Source organism: Grampus griseus (genome assembly GCF_964374135.1).
Source record: "Grampus griseus genome assembly, chromosome: 10".
NCBI classification, from domain to species: Eukaryota; Metazoa; Chordata; class Mammalia; order Artiodactyla; family Delphinidae; genus Grampus; species Grampus griseus.
Window position 1 is genome coordinate 98,353,691 of NC_139004.1, and position 21,145 is coordinate 98,374,835.

At 44.6% G+C, this 21,145-nt stretch overlaps 1 protein-coding gene across 2 annotated transcripts in view; it reads left to right on the plus strand.

The window, feature by feature from the left end:
- Positions 1 to 1,421: 1,421 nt before the first annotated feature.
- ATG7 (autophagy related 7) overlaps positions 1,422 to 21,145 on the plus strand; it is a 244,424-nt gene continuing 224,700 nt past the window's right edge. For both annotated transcript variants that reach the window (XM_082664489.1, XM_082664490.1), the window contains exons 1-3: positions 1,422 to 1,437; positions 17,950 to 18,119; positions 18,596 to 18,650. In XM_082664489.1, coding sequence (XP_082520615.1) covers positions 17,960 to 18,119; positions 18,596 to 18,650 — 215 coding nt within the window. In that variant the 5' untranslated portion in view covers positions 1,422 to 1,437; positions 17,950 to 17,959. The remainder of the gene's footprint in view (positions 1,438 to 17,949; positions 18,120 to 18,595; positions 18,651 to 21,145) is intronic.

Consider the following 21,145-nt stretch of genomic DNA (forward strand, 5'->3'; position numbering starts at 1 on the left):
AAAGTTGAATTCTACCTGAGCCCTGCACTCTTGAGAAACAGTGATGGTGAAGAAATCCCCCCACTCTTTTGTGCTCTGGAAATGGTTTACTGCAAAGAGACATCCATTCCCTTAGGACCAACGTAAGATTTGCAGATGCTTCCGTTGTTTACCTGTGGCAAGGCTAGACACAGTCCTTCTGAATTCCCGTTCTTTACCTTATAAATGATTTGCTGAACTACTGGTCTCCACTGATCAGTCAGAACAAAATGCTGATCAACCAAAGTTTAAACTTCTCTCATTTCCCCAGGCTCCTTTTGACCCACCCTCAGCCTGAGCCAGCATATAACTGGCCTCAAGGTAAAACATTCTCCGATTTACTACTATCGGATCCAGCAAGCCACTCTTTCTCCCCACTTTCCACATCCAGTTCTCTCTAGCTTTCTTCAGTCTTCCTGAGAAGGAAGAACTCTTTTGCATAACCCTTGAGACACCTGCAGAGCTTTCGGCTGGAGTGGTCTCCCCATAGCTATAGTCTTGCCCCTTCCCCTCCCCCACCCTTTGCAGTAATCCTTCTGAATAAAGTTCTCCTTAATAAGTCTGGATTTGTTTTCTTATTTAGCGAACAGGCTTCCGTTAGAATCCTAGGCCAAAAGCTCTTAAACCTTCAACAAGCCACAACTTCTCCTAGCCTATGTTCTTTCATGTGTAAAATGGGGATAATATAACCTTTACCTTGTAGGACCTTTGTGACGACTAAAGATGGGAAACCATGAAAATAGGATAGTCAATAAATAGTAGTGAATAGAGTTATATCAGAGTCACGGCCTTACGTGTCAGATTAAGTTTATACCCACTATTGTCTCTTCCACACCTGTCCAATGCTTGGCACTTGGCTCAGTAAAGCATTTGGAATGAATACCTTTATCCCACTGAGAGTGGGCGGGGTGGGGTTTGAGAATAATACCTGGTTTAGAAAGAGCAGGTTGGTCACTGTGGACTTTCATCTGGCCTTTACGTATTAAAAAGGCCCGTCTCTCCACACCTGCCTCCCTAACGGTTCCTGTGATACATTTGATGCTGCCTCTCCTGGAAAACGGAAATGATAATTCCTGTCATCCTCTGAAATCACTAGAGAGAAGGAGGAGCACTTTTTTAACATCCTGAGGGGCATATACACATTCCCACATGTGATAGGAGAAAGTCTCTCCATCAGCGCTCACAAGGGATCCTGGCCCACCTCCTGAGGCCCCGCCTTCCCCACGGCTCAAGTTCCTCCCACTCAGCTGGGTGCTAGGGGCTCCTTTACCCCGCTGGCTCGTGGCTCCGGGTGCGCATGTGCGCACTTCCCCCACAACACACCCCCCCACCCCGGCTCGGCTGGAGGGGGCGGGGCCACATTGCGTCATCAGGGCGCGCGCGGCGGACAGCGCCGTGGTTGCCGGAAGTTGGGTGGCGGTAAGTGAGCCGCGTTGGTGAGGGAGGCGTGGGGTCCTGCGCGGTCGGTTTTGGAGCCCTGGGGAGAAGGGGCGAGCTCGGCGGTGAGGGCGAGGGTCATGGCGGGTCTGACGATCCTGGTCCTCCCTCCTCGAGGGAGTCACTGACTCCGGCTCTCGCCTTCTGTCTCCGGTCACGTCCCCTCAGACTGGTTCAGCGCGGGGTCTTCTGACTAGGAAGCTCCTGCTGATGAACGAATTCCGCCTGTCCCCTGGCAGCAAGTGCTCCGAATCTCCAGTGTTGAAACGCGGGAGACAGGCCGCCTGGGCTCTCCTCATGGCTTTGCCGGTTTTGCTGTGTGACTGGCGCGTCTTTTCTGGCCAACTCCTCTCTGCTTATGTGACATGATTTTGAAAGCTTTTAAGGAGTTGAATACAGGGCTCTCATTCAACCACAGGGTTCTTTTTCTGTCCCCAGCCAGCTTCTCATAATAGAGAATAAGCGTAAACACTAATTGAGCTTCTGCTGTTTGCCTGGCTCTGCTGTGCAAGCTGGGAATACCAAAGTAAGCAAGGTACACATCCCTGTCTTAAAGGAGTTAATTTTTTTTTTTTTAAGTCAAGGAGATAGAACAGCAGCACTATAGAATGAAGCTATTGTGGAAGTTTGCTGGAGGAGGACTTAGGGTGCTTGTAAGGCCGAGGCATCAGTAGGCTTCTGTGAGGAGGTGTTGCTTTATCCAAGTCCTACAGGATGAGCAGGTTTAGTCAGGCGAAGAGGGCTGGGAGCTGGGACCATACCGCAGACATTGGGAGTGGCATAAACAGAAGCCTATACAATGAATGACCTGCAAGTAGTTCACCCAAGTTGGAGTGTCCAGCTGTAAAAGAGGTGATTCTGGAAAGCCAGATCATGAAGGATCTTGTGGGCGATAGCATGTGAGGAACACAGGCTTTGGAAGCTGTGATACTTGTATGCCATTTCTGGCTTTGCCACTGAGCTAGTTTCGTGACCTTGGGCAAGTCACTTCCTTTCTTAGCTTCAGTTTCCTCAACTATAAAAAGGACAAGCAGGGAGTTTCCTGGTGGCGTAGCGGTTAGGATTATGAGCTTTCACTGCCGTGGCCCGGGTTCAATCCCTGGTCAGGAAACAGATCTCACAAGCCGTGTGGTGTTGCAAAAAACAAAACACAACAAAACAAAACCCCAAAACGAAACAACAGCAACAAAAAATAAAAAACAAAATAAGGGCAAACATTAACCTACCTCCTAGGGTTGCTGTGAGAAGCAAGTGAGATGATGTGTTACTCACGTGGCACTAGTAGATAGTAAACAGTAAGCTGTAGCAGTTACTATTGCTGTGTTAAGAAGCTTTATTTGAAAATGTGGCTGTGAAGAGTGGAGTCCTGTGGAATATTACACAGGGGTGTGACATGGTCTCATCTGTTTCAAATTACCCAGGCAGTGATGTGCTGATTACACTGGGTGGGGAAGGACCCACAGGGAGACCAGTCCGGCACTTTTGCCATGGTCCAGGTGACAGAGGAGGGAGGCCAGAACCAAGGCAGCGGCTATGGGGATGGAGAGGGGTGGGTGGATTTGAGAGACCAAGGAAGTGGGATTTGCTGGACTGGTAACTGATTGGATGATACCTCGAGAGTCAGGAGTCAGGATATTGGGGGTGGAGTGGGGAATGAATCCTCTTTGTGGAAATAAGTAATAAGTTTTTTGATCGGTGGTCCCTGATTGGTTATCCCTGACCTCAGAGATTTTATTTGGAAGTCGGAGTGGCCTCTGTCCTCCACTTTTACCCATGGAAGTAAGATTCACTAATGCCTTCCTGCTGTCTATCTCCAGATCCTCCTGGCTTTCTCTAGGGTAAGTAAAGCCCCACTGTGTGTTCAAGGGAGAGTGAATAGGTGCTGCTTTGTTGCCAGGCAGACAACGTGCATCTCCATGGTCTCGTTAGGCTGGGTGTCCACCTGGTCTCAGTCCAGCCGCAGAATGATCACCTCTGGGATTTTCACACCTTCTGCTTTCTGGTTACCATCCTTTGAACTTGTTCCTGTGTGTCGGTCTCTTTGTGAGTGTGTGGCATAGAAAGCAGGTCCTCTTTTCTCCAGGAGTCTGGCCATGCAGAGCAGGACTGTACTCTTCTTTCCATAACCCAAGGCCCCGTGTGACTCTTCTGGGCTTCATTGTAGACGCCTCACGCTCTTGACACTGTCACACTATCTGAGAGCCAGCCGGGCTCTCAGCACTGCCCACACGTCCCTCCTTGTCTCTCACGTCTTCATTCCTCTCCCGGCTTCCTACCTTGCCTTTGACTTCACTAAGTTGCAGCCATCAGTCAAGCCTCCTCAACTTCAGTCGTTACAAACTTTTCTCCAGCTGACCCTATTGCTTTGCCTTTTATTCTAATTCTGTGAAAAAATGGTGTTTATTCTAAGGTTACTTCCTTTGCGTATGCTGAGATCCTGTCTCCTCCTTTTCCTCAGGACCTGGTTCCATCATTTGTCCCATTTCTTTCCTGTTTAACTTATCCCTCTAATTTAAATATCCTGTTTACTCTAATTTTCAAAAAAATCAAAACACCCTCCCATTAATCTCTGCTGTACCCTGTCACACCTCTTTTTCCCACCCACTTTTCTTGGACAAGGTGCCACCTCTACTTCCTGAAGTTATCATTCACTGAAATTCTACTTCTGCATCACCCCTCCCCCAAAACTGCTGTCCTCAAAGTCATCAGGCCTTGGTGTTGCCAGAACCCCTGAACTCTTTTCCTTCCTTATTTTTTGCGTTCTCAGCACGTCTGACGTTGCCGATACTCCTTCACTTATAAAATCCACTCCTGCTTTGAACTCTCTCTCTGGCCGTTTCCCCTCAGTTTCCATTGTGGGCTCTTTTCCTCCTTTTGTCCTTTAAATGCTAGTTTTCTTCAAGGCCCTGCCTTCTACTCATTGCTCTTCTCAAGCACAGTGTGAGCTCTCATTTCTGTGCCAGTGACCACTGCTCTGGACCTTGAGTCCAGATCTCTCCTGAATGCCAGCCCTAAAACTCAGCGAGTCCGAAACTAAGCTCATCATCTTCTCTCCAAACCTGTGGTTCTCTCTCCATTCTTTACGCTCCCTCATTCACTTTCTGCATTTATTCATTCCAGTGAGTAAACATTATGAACCCTGGGAGTCATCTTGGACTTTTTCCTCTCATCCCATCCCTCCCTTCCTCCTTCCCAGCCTGGGCAGTCATCAGAGTTCTACAGGTTTCCTCCCTTGATATCTCCTGACATGTTTTCGCTTCCATTTCCTCTCCCACTGCCTTAGGCCCTTCTCACTTCCTGCCTATATTCCTGCCCAGCCTCTGAGCTGGTTGCCCTGCCTCAGCAGTCTGGCCCTAACTGGTGCTGGAGTGCCCTTTCTAAAATACAGACCTTTGCTAAAATACAAATCAGTAGCTTTTCATGGAAGACCTTTCATGATTTGGCATTCACCTGCTTTTCTGGTGTGGTTTCCAGCTACTCTGCCACACGAACCTTTTCTTCTCGCCATACAGAACTCTTTGTGTTTTCTGAAACATATCATGCTATTTCCTTTGTTCATAGACTCAGTCACCAGCAGGTATATTTTGGGCACCTGTGAGGTGCTAGGAATGAGTCAGGTGCTGGGAAAACAATGACGGATGGAGGACAATGAGAAACTGACACACTTCCTTTCTCAAAGAGCTTTTCTCCTAGTAGGGAAGACTGACATTCATCAGTATATATAAAATAACTGCACATGTGATGTGAAGCGGGAGGTAATGGTGCTCTTTGTGGGTAGGATACAGGAGAACTGACCTAAGCAGGAGACGAGGGAGTCAGGGAAGGCTTCCCTCTACTGATGGTTGAGCTCAGATTTGATGGGAGAAGAGGCATTAAGTAGACGCTGGGCATGTGGATGGACAAGAACATTCTAAGCTTGTGCAGAGGCCATGGGGGTGTTTCTAGAATTGGAGATGTGGAACTGAGGCAGCTTCCTCCTTTTGCCTGGAGTGTCCCTACTCCCCACTGTAGGCTTCCTCATCCAGTGGGACTGGCTTGGGCTGGTGCTGCCGACCACTCCCTTCTCCCAACCATCCAAAGGACATTTGGAAGTGTGTGGAGCTGTTGTATTTTGTCACATGACCACGGGGCATTACTGCATTTAAGAGGGTACCAGGGGTGCTAGACATTCTGCAATGTGTGGGGCTAGCAGCAAATGAAAAAGGATTGTCCCACCCAACATGTCAAGTGGTGTCCCTGTTGAGGATCCACTGCCAGTTCTTTTCGAAATCTGGGCTCGAGGGTTTCCTCCTCCTCCCACAGCGCCCTGCTGAAACGCTTTCACCACACTTAACTGTGCTCGTGTTACCCGCAGCTTTGCTCTGTTGTCATTCCTGGTCTGTCTTACCCTCAAAACCGTTAGCTCCTTAAAGGCGGGGATCATGGCTTTTTGCCATTGAGTCCTGAGATACAGCATAGGGACTAGTAGGTCATATAAATGTTTACTGAAGTAATAATGAAATGGAAACCCCAGTGTTTTTGGCATGTGCTTTGTTGATGGTATTACTTTTCCTTTTGAGTGCCTCCTGTGTGCCAGATACATGCATTTTCTAGTTGAATCCTGTCAATAATTCTGCACCACACGTGGTGTCCCATCTTACAGATGAGGAAACAGGCTCAGAGAAGGAAAATGACTTGCCCAAGGTTGTGTGGCTTGAAGTAGTAGAGGTGGGCTTTGAACCCGGGTCTCTCTGGCTCATGAAGCTACACCCTTCTGTCTACCATACCAACTCCAGCGTATCAGACTACATTGTTGTCCAGTTGTTTTTTTGGACTGAGATTTAAGACCCTAGATTTCCCTCTGTGAAAATTTTAATCTTGGTAAATAGACCTGTCATTCCAGGTGGTCAGAATCTTTTATTCTGAATTATGTTATCTGTTATAGTGCCTGTTCCTTCTTGCTTCATGTCATATGTAGAATTGATAAGCAAACCTGTATCGTTATCCAAGTCACTGGTTATATGTGGTTATAAGAATATCTTACTGAATGTATTTGTTTATGTGTCAGTTTCCCTGCTGTAACAAGGTTCAGCACGCATAAAATACTTGGTAAATATTGATGAATATTCATTCACGTAGATAAGTAAAATAAAAATAAATTGGCTGTAGGCCCCAAGACTGAGCCAAAGACATCCCTGTTAGCTCCTTTCTTATTAACATCAGTTCATTACTTAAGCAACACCGTTTGAATAAGATTATTTTTACCAGTTTTAAATTCTTCTAATTATGTCAGTGTCCAATTCTACATCTTCATCTTGTCTACTAGGCTATCTGAAGAAGACTTGTCAGAGACCTTGCTGAGGTCCACATAGTTTGTCTCCTTTGTCTATGGTTCTTCCATAATCAAGGCAGAAATGCAGTAACTCTGTTGTGACTTGTTCTTGGAGAAACCATAGTGGTCTTTTGTGAATACTCTGGGTTGCTGCATACAGTTGTGCAGGTGGTACACTGCACAAGAGGCCAGATCTAAGAGGCCAGATCTTTTTTTTTCTTTTCTTTTTTATTAGAGTATAATTGCTTTACAGTGGTGTGTTAGTTTCTGCTTTATAACAAAGTGAATCAGTTATACATATACATATGTTCCCATATCTCTTCCCAAGAGGGTTGCATTTAGATCATAGGCGTCATGGGTGTGTTTTGTACTGACAATTTTCTGGCAGGCAAGGGTAAAGATATCTTGAGCTAACTTAATTAATATATTAAACAACAATTTTCTCAGAAGAGGAGGTAAAATGTCTTGAGGAAGGTGTGTAATTTTCTTATTGTACAAAGATGCGATGTGAACCAGAATGGACTATATGACAGCTTTCCTGGGAACAGATGCTCTGTCCAGTGGGTTGTAGCATCCATCTATGTTCTCATCTTTGGAAATCAAATATTTTGAAAATCTGAAATCAAGTGTTTGCTTGGCCCAGTTTTTTTAGCACCTCTCATTTTCCAGGACTCCTTAAAGATCACCAGAAATGAAAACCATAAAGACTGTTACTCAGAAGCAAGCCTTCATACTTCAGCCAGCTTTTAGGAAACCATCATGGATTTTAGTTGTGGGTTGACCTAAGGGCTCCTTAGCGATTCAGGTGAATCCAGGTGGCTGTCCCTCATGTACAGAAGGGACCAAGGTGACACTGTTGGTTGGTGAACGTAACACAGAGGACTCAAAAGTGGGCACAGTGTTCTCCATCTTCCTTGTATGATCTCCTCTCTCCTCTTGCCCATGTTTTTCTCAGCTTTTACTCTCACTCTCTCATAGGCTTGCCACAGCCCACAATACTGGTATCCAGGGTATCCATGCTCAAAAACTGAGCCTGAACGAGACAGCAGATTGTATGTGAAGGTTGAAGTTATTATAGCAGAGGGAAAACAAAATAAAACAAAAGAAGAACAACTCCCAGAAGTAACTATTGAGAATGAAGGTTACAGTTTGAGCCTGTGGAGGCGATTGCCAGTTCCCTGGTTGACCTCCTGAAGAAGCAAATAACGTGGATCCTGTTGGGGCAGAGGTGGCCCACGGGGGTGAGGGAGACAACCAGTCCATAAGAGCAGTTATCCTGCCTGCTCGTATCAGTTGTTACCACCTAATAGCACAGTCCCCACAAAAGCCATTTTGGGTGACTTGGTGTCTTGCAGAGGCATCAGTTTGGCTCAGGGGCATCTTGACTCTAATGAAGTTTTTAAAAAGAATTGAGGCTTCTGTACCCAGCTGGTTCCCCTGTAGGAGTCCTGGGTTTTCATCTTCTGGTAAAGCATACTTTTTCTTCTACGTTTGGAACTTTCCCCCCTCCTTTTGGAAGGGAAGGCTTTTTAAACCTCCCTCTTTAGCAGCCTTGCAAATTATTTCCAAAACTCCTGAAGTTGCAAAAACATCATTGCCCTACAAAACGGGCATTGGCTCTGCATGCCAGAGGAGCCCTCTCCCCACTCCTGGCGATGTCCACCGCCTTTTTACCCATCAGCAGCTAAGAACATATTCTGTTTGTCAGTGGGACTTGGTCATGTGGTTTGGTGCTTATTTTAATGACTGCCAGAGCTCGCAGCCCCGCAGCTGGGAAAATGAGAACAGAAGTCTGCTCTGCGTGCTCCATTTTGGCCCAAAGATGGTACTTGAGGGCCAAATCGTGGTTATTCTGGCCCTTCTGCTAAGTGAATGGCCCCATGCAGCCTCAGAGAAGTTGAACACAGAGTGCTCCTGACGCCTTAGCACTTGCTCCTCTGGACTTCCCCTGGATGACCTATAGCAGGAGGTCATCCTGCAGGTTTTAATTAAACCTCTGCTGTGTCTGCAGGGCTCCTGTGAGGGAGGGAAGACTTCTATGAGGCCTGCTTGAAGCAGAGGAAGTTTTCGCGATGAGCGTGGGGAAGGGCGACCACGTTCTCAGGCACTGTTGGCTGATGGGGGGGTGAGGGAGGGCGAGGTGACAGAGACTAAGAGCAGCTGCCGTGTGTTGACTGTTGACTAAGCCAGGCACCGGGACAGGTGTGTCACACACTTTCTCCTTTAGCCCTCCCAACAACCTCGTGGGTTCGGTATGATTATCCTCATCTTACAGAAGAGGAAATGGAGGCACAGGGGATGAAGTTACCTGCCCAAGGCTGCTTAGCCAGGGAGAAGTGGAGTCGGAACTCAAAGGTGGGTTTATCTGACTGAAGACCAGGCTCCCAGCTACCTTAGCTTTTAGCATCTTTTCTCTGAACGGTTCGAAGCTCCTCTGCCCTCCCAAAGCAAGCAAACAAAACCCCAAGAATGCACACGGGAAAAATTATAGTGAGAGAAGTTTTGGATAGTCGGCTGGTCTGTTTCCCTCTTCTCCCCACCAGGGGTCTAGTGTCCCTAAAGGCAGGTTTGTTTGTTTTTTAATCTGTATGATTGTTGCTTATTTTCTACCAATTTTACTTCCTTTCCTAAAGTCCTATACTGGCTTGATATTTGCTGTGTCCAATCCTATAGGTGCCTGCAGAGGGAATACGGTTGGGCAGACTCACTCTAGGAAGCACTTATGCTCCAATTAATTTTATAAGCAGCAAAACCAAAATACTTTCATCTTCAGCATCTTTAATAACAAAGTGCCAGAAAATTTATGGAAATGATATTTCATTTCCACTCCTTATTTAGAGCAATGAATTGCTTTTCCACAAAGCTAGATTTAAATAGGTCATCTGTTAACTATGATGAGAAAGGAAGGTTAAAATAGGTCATCTGTTAACTATTGAATGAGAAAGGAAGGTTCTTTGTGGGATTGGTATAGCTTGAATATGGGATCTTCTGGGTTTTTTTGTTCAGGTATAGCATACATATAGTAAAGTACACTCATCATAAATAATGTAGCTCATGGATTTTTATATATGCACATGGTTTGTAACCACTGCCCAGCTTGAGGTATATAGAATATTTCCAGCTCCCCTGGAGGCTTCCTCATGCCCCTTCCCAGTCAATAGCCCCACGCCACCCTGTCATTACTCTTCTAACTTCTATCACATTGATTGGTTTTGCCTGTTGAATATAGAATAAGCTGTGTCTGTGCAGGTGCCTCTTCATATTTTATTTTATTACATTTTCAAACTTACAGAAACCTTACAAGAATAAGTCAAAGACCTTCCATATACCCTTCTCCCGGGGACTGCATTCCAATTTTATCCTGGTAACATCTTTCATAGCAGAGAGTCAAAGCAGGATCATGAATTGCCCCCAGTTGTCAAGTCTTTCTAATCCCAGGGACAGTTCCTTAGTCTTCCCCTGACTTTTAAGACCTTGACACTTTTGAAGTTTATAAGCCAGTCCCAGTCATTTTGTAGAATGTTTTTCAGTTTGGGTTTATCTTGTGTTTCCTACTGACTAGAGCCAGGTCCACTGTTTTCAGCCGAATACCATAGATGCCGTGTTCTTTTCATTGCCGTCTATTGGATAGCACACAGTGTCTGTTGGTCCCATCACTGCTAGTGTTAATTTTGATCCCCTTTCATTAAGATGGTGTCTGCCACATTTTGTCACTTTAGAGTCACTTTTTCTTTTTTGTAGTTAATAATTGTGTGTGTGTGTGTGTGTGTGTGTGTGTGAGTGTGTGAAGAGATACTTTGAGACTGTGAGTGTAGCTTTTAACTTACATAACCATGGGAAACCTTTCAGGGAGACTTATTCTTTACTACTTTTATTTATTTTGAGTTTTAGTTTTGGCCGCACTGCAAGGCATGCAGGATCTCAGTTCCCAACCAGGGATTGAACCTGTGCCCCCTGCAGTGGAAGCATGGAGCCTTAACCACTGGACTGCCAGGGAATTCCCTTCTTTACTACTTTTATATTTGGTTAAGTAAAGTTTCATTTAAATTGATTTGTATGGAACTAGAACAAAAAAATTTACAATTTGTATGGAAACACAAAAGACCCCAAATATCCAAAGCAATCTTGAGAAAGAAAAACGGAGCTGGAGGAATCAGAGTCCCTGACTTTATACTACAAAGCTACAGTAATCAAGACAGTATGGTACTGGCACAAAAACAGAAATATAGATCAATGGAACAGGATAGAAAGCCCAGAGGTAAACCCACGCACCTATGGTCACCTAATCTATGACAGAGGAGGCAAAAATATACAATGGAGAAAAGACAGCCTCTTTAATAAGTGGTGCTGGGAAAACTGGACAGCTACATGTAAAAGAATGAAATTAGAATACTTCCTAACCGCATACACAAAAATAAACTAAAAATGGATTAAAGACCTAAATGTTAAGACCAGACACTGTAAAACTCTTAGAGGAAAACATAGGCAGAACACTCTTTGGCGTAAATCACAGCAACATCTTTTTTGACTCACCTCCTAGAGTAATGAAAATTAAAACAAAAATAAACAAACGGGACCTAATGAAACTTCAAAGCTTTTGCACAGCAAAGGAAGCCATAAACAAGATGAAAAGACAGTCCTCAGAATGGGAGAAAATATTTGCAAACGAAGCAACAGACAAAGGATTAATCTCCAAAATATACAAGCAGCTCATGCAGCTCAATATCAAAAAAAACAAACAACCTAATCAAAAAATGGGCAGAAGTCCTAAATAGACATTTCTCCAAAGAAGACATACAGATGGCCAACAAACACATGAAAAGATGCTCAGCATCACTAATAGAGAAATGCAAGTCAAAACTACAATGAGGTATCACCTCACACTGGTCAGAATGGCCATCATCAAAAAATCTACAAACAAAAAATGCTGGAGAGGGTGTGGAGAAAAGGGAACCCTCATACAATGTTGGTGTGAATGTAAATTGATACAACCACTATGGAAAACTGTATGGAGGTTCCTTGAAAAACTAAAAATAGAACTACCATATGACCCAACAATACCACTACTGGGCATATACTCAGAGAAAACCATAATTCAAAAAACCACGTGCACCCCAATGTTCGTAACAGCATTGTTTACAATAGCCAGGTTGTGGAAGCAACGTAAATGTCCATTGACAGATGAGTGGATAAAGATGTGGTACATAATACAATGGAATATTACTCAGCCATAAAAAGGAATCAAATTGGGTCATTTGCAGAGACGTGGATGAACCTAGAGAGTGTCATACAGAGTGAAGTAAGTCAGAAAGAGAAAAGCAAATATCGTATAATAACACATCTGTGCGGAATCCAGAAAAATGATATAGATTATCTTATTTGCAAAGCAGAAATAGAGACGTAGATGTAGAGGACAAATGTATGGATACCAAGGGGGAAAGGGGTGGGGAGGGAGGAATTGGGAGACTGGGATTGACATATATACATTATTGATACTATGTATAAAATAGACAACTGATGGGAACATACTGTATAGCACTGGGAACTCTACCTAAATGGGAGGGAAGTCCAAAAGGGTAGGGATATCTGTATGTGTATGGCTGATTCATTTTGTTGTGCAGTGGAGGCTAACACAACATTGTAAAGCAACCATACTCCAATAAAAATTAATCTTAAAAATTGATTTGTCTGTGCATATTTCCTGTCATCTAAGATCTTAATCCTGAAAAAGTCATAGGTTTAGAGACCCTTTCTGTCACATGGCATATCTCCATATGTTCTTCATGACGTTTTTACTCCAATCTCCATCTTACATGGTAATAAGCCTGGAGTTTGTCCTCCCAATCACAGAAGCCTGTGTTCTTTCTTTCTCTTGTTTCTCTTGGGGAAGGTACCCATAAAAATTTTCCAGAATTCATCTTAGTAACATTTCAGAGCCACTCTGAAAGGGACTAGGATATGTCGAGAGGAATGTGAACCAGGGTCTGTGTTTATGGGATTTACAGTCCGGTTGATGGAGGCAGGCAGGTACGCAGAGTTGAACGATACTCACTGTCCAGGTGGCCGGGGGGTGGAGGTGGTTAACTGTGATTGACGGGAGGCGCAGGACAGGAGTAAAGAGTGAGCGGCAGCTCTGGGAAGGCTTTCTAGAGCAGGTCACCTCTGTGCTGGGATTTGGAGAGCGCCAGGCAGTCACGGGGGCCGTGGGCGCCTTTCAGACAGGGTTGCAGAAGCAAGACAGCAGGTGAGTTAGCGGAGCACAAAGCAGCTCGATGTTTCTGTGTATCAGGTCAGAGGTGAGGAGGGGCAGGTCCCCCAGGGCGGTACTAGAGAAGTTGGGAGGCAGTAGCAGGGGTCCAGGAGAAAGTGTGAAGGAAACCGCCAGGGGTGCGGTCATGCGCCTGCCTCGGAGGTGGAGTGCTGCGGCTGCGCGCTTTCGCACGTGATGAGCTTCGGGAAATGCCAAATGAGCTTCGTCTTGCCTTAGTGATGCTCACATCTGTGTGAGAGTTCTGTGGAGACCACATTCGCCGGTCCATCAAGACGGATTTGTGTCGTAGATGGCAGACGTGGCCTCGGAATCTGGTCTTACAATCTGCTTCACCCTCAGCAGCCCTTGCAGATCTCTACTGCCCTCTGAAAAGATTCTGCCAAAGAGGTCAGTCTCCCTAGAAACAAAATACATTATTGACACCTTCCAAGAATCAAAAAAACAGCAGCTTCAAAGATCTTCTAGTCCAAGGTCGGCAAATATGGCCCTGCCCAAGGCCTTTTTTTGTGCAGTCCATGAGCTAAGAATGTCTTTTTTACTTTTTTTAAGAGTGAAAGAAAGAAGAAAATATGACAAACTGTTTTGGCCTACAGTGCCTAAAATATTTACTAGTTGGCCCTTTTCAGAAAAAGCTTGCCAACCACTGTTCTCATATGACTGCCTGATACCGTAATCCTCTCTGCAGTGCTACGTGGCAAATGATTGCCTAATATGTGCTTGAACACGTCCACTGATGGAAGATTCATCATCTCTTTGGTCAGTCTACTTCCTATTTGGACAGGCCATTAGTAGTTTTCAAACTCTGCTGAAATCTTGTCTCACTGTAGCATCCATTCTTTGGCCCTTTTTGGGAGAAGAAAGCTATTTCATGTCAACATTTACTGAACTAATCTATTCTAGGCACTGTGCTAAGTGCTGACCACAGATGAATAAGACAAGGTTCTTGCATCAGGGTTTCCCAGGTGTTATTTCTTGAAACCAAAGTGCTTGAGCTGGTCATCTTACATCTGTCATTCCCTCTCTTCTTGCCATTGGGTTAGGGCTTTTTTTTCCCATTATTTTACTTATTTCTGTATTATTATTTCACATCGACAGTATAAAATTCAAAAGGCAAAAGGGTTATACGGTGAAAATAAGGCTCTCCACACCCCGGTCTGTGACCCCAGAGCTTCTTTCCTGGGAGGCAACCACTGTTACACATTTCCTGTAGGGATTTGATGGTAAAGAACAGCACTAACACAAGGGTTGGGTCCATTTCGACAGGACCTTCTGATAAGTAACATACAGTGGCGGGTTTTTTTTTTTTTGAGCTCTTGCTTGTTTAAGTTACCGAGCGTGACTTAGTTTTATTTCCATAAAAGCCTGGAATTTATAAGTTTGGGTGGTAGACGCAGCCCCAGAAGGTTTGTATTGCTTTCATCCACCTACTTTTTCAGTTAAATCCTAACTGGATATTTTGGTTACTGCTGGGTTTCTTCTACTGCTGCGGTTCTTGTTCATTACAATTTCAAATCCTCAGAGCCTTTCCTCTTTCATGAGAAGTGACACAGTCCCGTCTTGTGTAACACTTGGGTTTCACATCCTGAATACAACGTTGAAGTGTGATAGAAATAGTCTTTTAGTTTTCTAAGCTAAGCAGAGGCCTCAAGTTTAATCTGCACTGTTCAGGGTTATATGTGCAAGCCTTACTTTTCAGGACACAGGTAATGTTTGGATCTAGGTTAGTTACACATGGATGACTTTGCACCTGAGACTCACTTCCTCTTCCACCAGAATTCCTTTCTGATCATTACTTCTTAAGTCTTCCCTTCTAATTTAAGGAAAATGGCAATGTGACATAGATGTATAGGTTCCTAAGTGATACCTTTATATTGAGTATCCTATTTAGATGTTTCCAGCAGATTCCTAATCACTTGTTGCTGCTGTTGCTTAAGAACTTTCCGTTGCCTTAACCAGTCAGACAACACTTTAGCAGCTGGACACCAACCACATCCTCTTGTGAAATAGGCTCTTGGGTTCTGTTCGGAGTTTCTCAAAGACCAAACATGTCAGAAAATGAAGGATATGCCTCTTATGCAAATTTCTTTCTTGGCATGCCCGTCCATTCTTTTCTGTGGTACTCCTGAGTCACTTTTTCCTAGCTGCTGAATAGAAAAATGGAATAGAATTTTCTCTTTTGTCACTGGCACTGGTAAAATTCCATCTTGGTGACCTTAGCAGGTCATCAAAATGATGATGAGTTACTGTTGACTTTTAAGCCTAAGTTGTGAATGATTGAAGTGTGTAGGGGCCTGATGACCCGTCCCACGGAGGATTTCAGATGAGATCCCTTTGTACCACTGCCTGCTGCTCTGTTGATTCTTATCTCTCTGAACCTCAGTTTCTTCTTCTGTGAAATTGGAGCTGTCTCCTCTTAGGGCTTCGGGGAGGAGAAAATTCAGGCGCACACCCCTGCTGCAGTTCCTGCTCCTGGCCAATACTCAATAGCTGCCACCTTCATCTCAGTGCCAGAGGACTGTTTACAGTTGAGCCTCTAGCATTTAGTGATTTATTGGATATGAGAGAGAGAAAAATTGAAGATGACTTTGAGGGTTCTTCGTGGCTGTATGGTGGTACTATCTAGTAAACTGGGACATATAGGAACATGGCCGAATTTTAGTGAAAGGTACGTTCAGTTTTGGATTTGTCAAACTCGAGATATCTGTGAGAAATTCACATCCTGGCTTTGGAAGACACTTAAATATATGGTTGGAGGTTAGCACTAGAAATACAGTCCTGAGATTCATTGGCATATAGATGGAAATGGATGTGGACAATGAATAATTTTGCTTTGGGGAAAGTTTATAGATTAAGGAGAGGGCTGAGCATGGGAACTTTCAAAAACCAACAGTAGAAGGAAAATGCTAGCTGTGTTGTGGAGGAAGAGAGGAGAAAGCAGCAATGGAGGCCCGCTAAACCAAGCAGGAGGTTGTTAGGGTGTTCTAGACTGGCGTTTCTCAAAGTGTGGGCCCTGGGCCATCTGCATGAGGGTCTGTTTCTCCACTGGGCTCTGAAGCCACAGTACGTAGGATTCACAAACTTTTCTGGGGCCTATGAACCCAGGAGTGACCCAAAAAGATGAACTTCTTGAGAGTGCAAAATTATAAAGATCCTTTCGAACAAAAGCCAGAAATTATTTAATATGGGACAAGGGTTCATTTAAATATGTTTGAAATGATTTAGAGGTGGAGACTCCAAAAGTAAGAGTGACAGTGGCCTGAAGGCTTGAAGACAGCGTCAAACTCGAATCAGAATCACCCTGGGGCCCTAGTCCCGGCCACCCTCACCGTCCTTTCTCCCCCGCCCCCCAGCAGGTGGAGCCCAGACATCTTTTTTTTTTTAATTAATTTATTTTATTTATTTATTTTTGGCTGTGTTGGGTCTTCATCGTTGCACGTGGGCTTTCTCTAGTTGCAGCGAGTGGGGACTACTCTTCGTTGCGGTGCATGGCCTTCTCATTGCGGTGGCTTCTCTTGTTGCGGAACACGGGTTCTAGGCACATGGGCTTCAGTAGTTGTGGCTCATGGGCTCAGTAGTTGTGGCTCACGGGCTCAGTAGTTGTGGCTCGCGGCCCTAGAGTGCAGGCTCAGTAGTTGCGGCACATGGGCTTAGTTGCTCCGTGGTATGTGGGATCTTCCCAGACCAGGGCTTGAACCCATATCCCCCGTGCTGGCAGGTGGATTCTTAACCACTGCGCCACCAGGGAAGTCCTGCATCTTCATTTTTTAATAATCCCTCAAGGTGGTGAGAGTTTGAAAACACTCAGTCGGGCATTGTCTGGTGCGTGATGCCACAAATCCATACTGAGGCAGCAGAGGGTTTAAGGAGAGCCATGTGCCCAGCCGCTTCGCAGAGCCTTTCGCCCTGCTCTGACCCACACTTGGCTCCTCTTTCTTGGTTTTTAGTGTGTTTATGTAGTGCTCACTTTGCATTTTACCATGTCGTCACCATTGGACCAAAGCTCCTTGTCTCTAATTCCAATATCTAACAAGTTTAGAAAACTGAAAGGGGTTTAGTAACCTTGGCACAAAACTCAAACAAAACCTCTCTGAGTAGATGTGAACTGTCTATTTTCTTTTTTTTGGATTTATCAGTCTGTTTTGACTGTTCATACATTCTACTGCAGAAATATTCATCTGTCTTGCGGCAGCTGGACAGGATGGAAAGTGACCTCATCAACTTGTGCTTTTGGAACTGCAAAGCTCCTGTAGTGTTGTGCTTCTCCCCCTGGGGTCTGTGTACCCCTGAGAGTGTGCAGGCCATGTGGGGAGTTACAGTGTACACATGCCTGATTGCCAGGACAGTCAAATTTATTTGAGGGGGAGAATGAAATATTAAAATATATATGGTAGAGTAAAATGCAAGTTTTCTGCATTTGAAAGACAAAACATGAGATTTTGAAGAAATTCTGGTACTGTGGTTAGGGTGGGGGAAACTTCTTCATCCTCCTCGGCTGGGGTGTTCAAGCACTGCCTCACTCAGAATCCAGACAGTTTGCATGGCTGTGATGCCAACTGGCTGGACTTCAGGTTTCGTGCTTGTAAAGTTCCCTAGGACAACACGGGTTGGCAGAAACTTTTGAGACTATGACCGTGTCGAAGAAGGAATAACACTAGTGCATCAGTCAGACCAACTTTAATGAGAAAGGGAGATGCACCAAAGTGAAGGCCAGGAAGTTCAGTTGTGTCGTAAGGAGACTAAACTTGGCAACATAGCCAGATTCCTCAGGTTGATTTCCAAAGTTGTGTCTTCAGGCACCCCATCTACCTCTCGTTACTTTCTGTTTGTTTGTTTTGATTAAGCCCATGATTACAAATGTCGTTTCTCACCATGTTTTGTGCATTGTTGCTGTGTTCTGTTTTGGTTTCAGCAGGCAGTAAATAATGGCGGCAGTTATGGGGGATCCTGGACTCTCCAAATTGCAGTTTGCCCCCTTCAGCAGTGCCTTGGATGTTGGATTCTGGCATGAGTTGACCCAGAAGAAGCTGAATGAGTATCGGTTGGATGAAGCTCCCAAGGACATTAAGGGTTATTACTACAATGGTAGGCGATGGGGAACTCCATCTTCTGCCCTCTTCTGTTACCTTCTCTGCCCAGTATAGTGTCAGCTTTCCCTCAGGAAGGGATGTCCTTGACTTTTATAATTAATACTATTCACTGGTTTCTATTTTACTTCCTGGCTTTTGACCCAAGTTCACTTCCACTCCTTTTCTCCTATGGGGAAAAGAAAGGGAGAACCTAATTTATTAATCCAAAGAATTAATACCGATTACTTAGTATTGCTGGGGGATGGGATTGGAAATATTTTTCCCGATGAGTCTTGTTTTGTATTCTTGGCAAATTCTTTGAATTCATGAAATCTGTCATCTTCTGCTATGTCCCTGTTTAGTTTGGATGACCAGGTATTGGATGGGGCACTTTGGGCTCAACCAAAAGAGCAAAATTACTCACAAACGTTTTTGTTATAAATGCCACTATTAATGACTAGTAATTGACTATTTGATAATGCTTCTGTCCAGGTGATTCTGCTGGGCTGCCAGCTCGCTTAACGTTGGAGTTCAGTGCTTTTGACATGTGAGTATTTTTTGCTCAAAATATAAAATAAAGAACACTGTGTTTTGCAAGGAATGAGCATTCTTAACCTTCATCGTAGGTGGGCCACGTGGGGCACTACAGAAGCTTCCAGTGAGCAGGGCCAGCTTCTCATGATTCTCTTGTACCTCCCATGGCACAGAGACAAGTGCTAGAGGCTTAGGACTATCTGATTCATTCTTTCAACAGCTATGTATCGCAGCCTATTAGGTACATCAATGAATGTTTATTAGGCTACTTTTGTATACAAGTCACTGTGCGAGGCATTGTAGGGATATACAAAGAAACATGACATATGCCCTCAAAGAGATTTTTTTGACTAATTGGGAGCCGTGGGGAGTTGCTGGAGAGAAGAGAGACATTTATTGACTTAATTATTGACTTATTTTCCATACATAATCCTTTCAGACCTGCCAGGTGTGGTTCTTCTCTCTTTTACAGATGAGGAAACCATGGGTTCAAAGGCAAAATGACTTGCCCAAGGTTACATGTGGCTAAATTTAGGAAGCAAGGGTAAGAGAGAAATAAACTGTATTTCTGAAGTTGCAGTCTGAGTAGCTGGGGGCATTTTGCTGTCTTCTGTAGAAACTGAGAAGCCAGGAGGGAGATACAGTTTGGGCAGGAGGTAAGTTTGTTTTAGAACATGTTGAGTTTGAGGTGACAGCGTCCAGTAGAAATGTCCAGGGAGCACTGGCATCCAGGAGGGAGGGTCATCCACGTAGAAGTTCTGAGGCTGTAAGAGGGGAAGAGACTATAGTGTAAGAAGAGTGAAGGGCTGGAATAGTGAATGGACCTGATTAGGGTGGGCAAGGGGACACAGAACTCACCAAAGAGATGGGACTTGTCAGAGAAGTAGAACCAGAGAAGGTGTCTTCAGGAAGGGAAGGGAGGGTCAACAGCATCAGAAGCAGAAGCATCAGAGTTCAGTGCTAGGGTTGCTGGAATTGTTGATTGGGTTGTTTGAGAAAGTAAATTCTGCACAAAAGGGTGGAGCAGAAACCATGCTGAGAGGCTTTAGGATAACTGAGAGGTGAAGGGTCAAAGGCTTCAGGGAGGGAGGGCAGCTTTTTCCTGCTCCTGCATGTGTCAGCTGTATCAGGGTAGGGAGTCTGGGGAAAGTGAAGAGGTGTTTGCTAAGGACTGCCTGAACATGGCAGTAGTCAAAGGTTAGGGCATCTCAAATAAAGTCTCCCTAGAATTAGAAAATAAAAATCTCTTCAAAAGTCAATACATTTTATTCCTCTATCACAATCAAATTGTGAAATTGAATTGTGCAACATGAATGGAAAATGATGTTAGCCTTTATATCTTTAAAAGGTATGTGTTGATGTTTCTTGTTCCCTTCAGAGCTTTCTTGCTCCATAAAAAATCCTTGTGATTGCTTCTGAAAACAAATTAAATCTTAGTTATCTGTCTCCTGTGTTGGGAAAGACTGACTGACTTTTGGAGCAATTACCAGATAATGAGGAAAATATATTCATTGTACAGCCTTGAATTATCTGGAGCTGGTAGAGGGGGAATAGCAGCAGTGTAGTCTGCTACATTAATCTGGAGAGTCCAGCGTTTATTACAAGCTACCCTCGCTCCCGTCTATTCTGATACTAGACTGAAAGTTGTTATTTTCTGAGTTTCAATAATTTTATTCTTTGGCACAATTAATTATAGAAAAATGCAGGTCACAGAAGTTAGGTTTGATCTTGTTTCAAAGTCGAAGCATCTTAAACTTTAGCAATCCAGAAATTTTAGTTGAAGGAGGTAAGAAAATCTGTGATCCTGCAGCTATGGCTTTCACACAAATTGCTCTGTTTTCCTGGTCATAATTTGTGATTTGGCTTTTGAATGCTCGTGTGAGGCTCCGTGGTAGGTACTGGGGGAGATGAGCAAGAATAAGACATAGGAGCCCTGGATTGGAAGCTTGAAGGCCTGGTATCTGCAGCTGATTAACTGTGTTACCTGGAATAAGTCCTTTTCATTTTCTCAGCTTCAGTTTCCTCATCTGTAGCTCCCAGCTTCTAATATTCCTTCCAGTTTTAAAAGTTTGTGATTTTCTGGGTCCCCTTTTCTTAGGATGGTTGGTGCTGTGATTCGAATGTTTGTGTTCTTCAAAAATGCATATGGTGGGCTTCCCTGGTGGCGCAGTGGTTGAGAGTCCACCTGCTGATTCAGGGTACACGGGTTCGTGCCCCGGTCCGGGAAGATCCCACGTGCCGCGGAGCGGTTGGGCCCGTGAGCCATGGCCGCTGAGCCTGCACGTCCGGAGCCTGTGCTCCGCAACGGGAGAGGCCACAGCAGTGAGGCCCGCGTACCGCAAAAAAAAAAAAAAAAAAAAAAAAAAAAAATGCGTATGTTGGAAAGCCAGTGCCCAGGGTTATCGTCTAAGGGAGTGGGGCTTTGGGAGGTGGTGCGGGCATGAGGGCAGGGCTCTTGTGAATGGGATTAGTGTCTTTCTAACAGAGGCCCCGGAGAGCTAGCTCTCC